General features: G+C 39.7%; 1 protein-coding gene across 1 annotated transcript; it reads right to left on the bottom strand.

The window, feature by feature from the left end:
• Positions 1–210: 210 nt before the first annotated feature.
• Positions 211–1,101, bottom strand: LOC114032312 (olfactory receptor 151-like). Its single transcript, XM_027847561.1, has one exon. It carries the CDS (start codon positions 1,099–1,101, stop codon positions 211–213), a length of 891 nt encoding a protein of 296 aa, XP_027703362.1.
• Positions 1,102–3,765: the final 2,664 nt, after the last annotated feature.

The raw sequence follows: 3,765 nt of genomic DNA, 5'->3' as shown, positions 1-3,765 counted from the left end.
CCTTATCTATAAAATGGGGTAGTTGGGCCAGGTAATCTTTGATTCCTTATATTCTATCTGCTTCTATGGATTACACATTTTTGAGATGGAAAAGGAGATTCAATTATAACGTTTAGTATAGAAAAAAGTAACATTGCTAGAGCCTTCAATTTAAAAATTCTATTTGTGTGCAACAAACCCTCCCCCCTATGACTTTCCTTAGTGCCTCCTTCACATCCTTATTCTTAGACTATAGATGAGGGGATTCAGCATAGGGATCACTGTGGTGTAAAAGACAGATGCTACCTTCTCCTGTGTCATGCTGCTGCTGGATGCTGGTTTAAAATACATAAACATAATGGAGCCATAAAAAATTGCCACAGCAGCAAGGTGGGAACTACAGGTACTGAAGGCTTTGTACCTGCCCTGAGCAGAGGTGATGCGGAATAAGCTAGAAAGGATAAACGCATAAGAGATCAAGATGGCCGGAGTGGTTGCCAACACATTAAATCCAAGGAGAAACACCACTAAAAGCTCATTAATATAAGTACTGGAGCAGGAGAGCTTCAGCAGGGGAAGGATGTCATAGAGGTAATGGTTAATGAGTTTAGGACCACAGAAAGACAGTCTGGCCATGCAACTTGTATGTGCAAGGGCACCAATAATCCCTATCACATACACTCCTGTTACCAGTAGGGAACAGACCCTCGGGGACATGACAACATTATAGAGTAGTGGGTTACAGATGGCAACATAACGATCAGAAGCCATGGCAGTCAGCATGTAGCTCTCATCAATAGCAAAAAAGAAAAAAAAGAACAGTTGTGTCATGCACCCAGCATAAGAGATGACGTTTTGGTCCTCTATGAAATTCACTAGAAGTTTAGGGGTAACATCAGAAGAGTAGCAGAGATCTATGAAGGACAAGTTGCTGAGAAAATAGTACATGGGAGATTTAAGTTGAGAACTAACAGCAATTAAGAGGATCATGCCCAGGTTCCCCAACATAGTGACCACATATATCCACAGGAACAGAAGGAAAAGGGGAAACTGAAGGCTTGGCTGATCAGTTAATCCTTCAAGGTAAAACTCAGTTACTGTGCACTGATTTTCTGAGGCCATTCCTAGGCAGATGTGGGAAAGGCAAATGTGGGGAAGAAAAAAGCCACAGCAGAAATTAAATATTTTCATTTTATAGTAACAGATAATTCTTGAATGGAAGAGAAGGGAAAATGTCATTTCTTCAGGAGGATTTAATCCTTGTCTATTAGTACGTGTCATTACTAAAGTCTTACCTTTGGTTCTGCATTGCCCTGGATTCTCAAAAGTGATGGCAGCAGAGTGTGTATTCTGGTGGAGATCCTAGCATCAGAGATTCAAAGCTAGAAGGTTATGCAGTCTACTTTACCCCTCATACTTCCATATGACAGATGAGAACACAGATGCCCAGAGAGATGAGGTGACTTGCCCAAAGCCATAAAGTACTAAATGTCAGAGGTGTGATTCAAATCCAGGTCCTCTGATCATGATCCATCCCTATTTCCTCACACTCATGCTGCCTCCCAAGTTCTATAATGCTGGAAATTCTTTGCACAGGATTACAATAATGGAGTTGTATGTTTATTGACTGAATCTCATCACCAGAAAATTTGTCACTAGGTGCTATGTTGCTTTGGTTACAACAATTCACTAAACCAAATATCAAGATGTGGAAGAATTATATTCTGAATGTGTAGAGGTCTGCACATGAAAGAAATCACAGATCTTTTAAAGTTGTAGATTCAAGACCTGGAAGACCCAGTGAATACACACACACACACACACACACACACACACACACACACATTATGTTAGTGCAACATCACTTTTTCTATCCCTTATCAAGATGCAGTGAGGAAATGTGGCCTGGTGGGGCTCTCTTTCTGGTATTCCCATACCTGAACCAGGGTTTAAGAAGATTAAGCTGGTAGTAGAACCCCAAAACAGTGGTGCTACCACTAGCTATTAGGAAGGTTCTCTGGATCCCAAATTTTCTCCTATGACAACTTGCCTCCAGTTTACCCAAGTTGACCAAGGAGTGCTCTCCAGTGCCTAGCATTTATCTTAAGTGCCTTGGCAGTAGCTATATTCTGTGGTACCCTTTCCACTGACAGGCTTAATCCCTTCTAATTTTTTGTGTCTGGGATTTCTCTTTTCAGTATGTTAGTCTATGTGTCCTATGAGGGTTGTGGACATAGGTCACTGGCTCTCTGTGATATATTCCTGGTATATAGGTGACCTCTAACAAGGGAACACAGTTGGGTAAAATGCAAAGGGCACTTGCTTGAAAGTCATATGATACAAGTTCAAATCCCACCCCAAACTCCTACTACCTACGTGACCCTTGGCAAGTCACTTAATCTTCTTAGGCCTTATTTTCCTTATCTATAAGTAAGAGTGGCAGACTAGATGGCCTCTGAGACCCCTTCTAGCTTTAAATCTGTGATCTTATTTCAACTCTGCTTTCCCTTCCCTCTATAATGCACCTGCTAATGTTAACAACTTAGATACAGTCACATAAGGAAAAAATCAATTAAAAATAAACATAAAACAACAAAGAATGTGATATGATTGACAAAGATTTGATTGTGATTTTTTCATGATGCATGTTTCTTTTGCGAAAAAGGTACATTCAGGGGCAACTAGGTGATACAGTAAATAGAGTACTGGCCCTGGAGTCAAGAGGACCTGAGTTCAAATCTGGCCTTAGAAACATATCACTTACTAGCTCTGTGACCCTGGGCAAGTCACCTAACCCCAATTGCCTCACCAAAGGGAAAAAAAAGTACCTAACAGCTAACATTGGATTGCCTATTATCCTTTCAAAATTATTAGATCTTATACTTATTCGATACTTAGTGAGAGTGATCCCTTGCAGGCAGACCATTGAACCCTTGGGGTGGTAGTGCCTCAGAGGGATTAAAGTGTCTAAGGAAAAAAATTTTATTGAGTGTCAGGATGTGAAGATCCTAGATCTCTGGTAGAATGTCCCATTGTTTCCTTTAAAAAACAAAAAACAAAAAACAAAACATCACCAAAAATAAAGCTGATTTTATGCTTGAAGAAAGACCACCAGTGCCATAGTAACACAGAGATGAATAGTGCATGGAACAGTGCATTACTCTTGTTCAGATAATGCTAAGTATCATCCTCTAGAACTCGTAGACCAGAAAGAGAAGTTGTTGCAAGGAGACTGCACATCACCTTCTTAGGTATCACAGTCATTTCTGGCAGCCCTTGCAAGTCCAACATGAGCAAAGAATACATAGGAGAATAGCTTATAATCCAAACAACACTTGGACTTAGAACAAATAACCTTAATAACAACAATAATGATGATATAAATATGTATATGTCTATGTATATATATATACATATATAAGCTTTACATCCGTATGTCATTTGGTCATCAGCATAGATTAAGTGACTTTCTCATAGTCAGAGGCATTTTTAAATCAAGTCAACAATTAACTCCAGGTCTAATATTTCCTCAATTATACCTCATTGCTCTAGACATAACCAAGACCCATTTAAAGATGAGAAAATTGAGGTTTAGAGAAGATGTCATAATCTAATGTCAAATGGCTAGTAAGAGGTAGAGACAACGTATGGGGGAAACTAAAGTAAGGAGGAAAAAGCCAACTCCTATGATAGATATAGGTATTTAGGTGGCCTGGTGGCTTGGAAGCACTGGTCTTGGAATCAGGAAGACTCATCTTCATGATTTCAAATTCATCCTCAGATACT

Source organism: Vombatus ursinus, unplaced genomic scaffold (assembly GCF_900497805.2).
Source record: "Vombatus ursinus unplaced genomic scaffold, bare-nosed wombat genome assembly UNPS02015414.1, whole genome shotgun sequence".
Taxonomy (NCBI): Eukaryota; Metazoa; Chordata; class Mammalia; order Diprotodontia; family Vombatidae; genus Vombatus; species Vombatus ursinus.
Note: the sequence above shows the minus strand (reverse complement) of the source record. Positions and strands in the feature narration are given on the sequence as shown.

Coding starts and splice junctions, on each gene's coding strand:
- LOC114032312 (XM_027847561.1), bottom strand. CDS start 1,101: ATGGCCTCAGAAAATCAGTGCACAGTAACTGAGTTTTACCTTGAAGGA.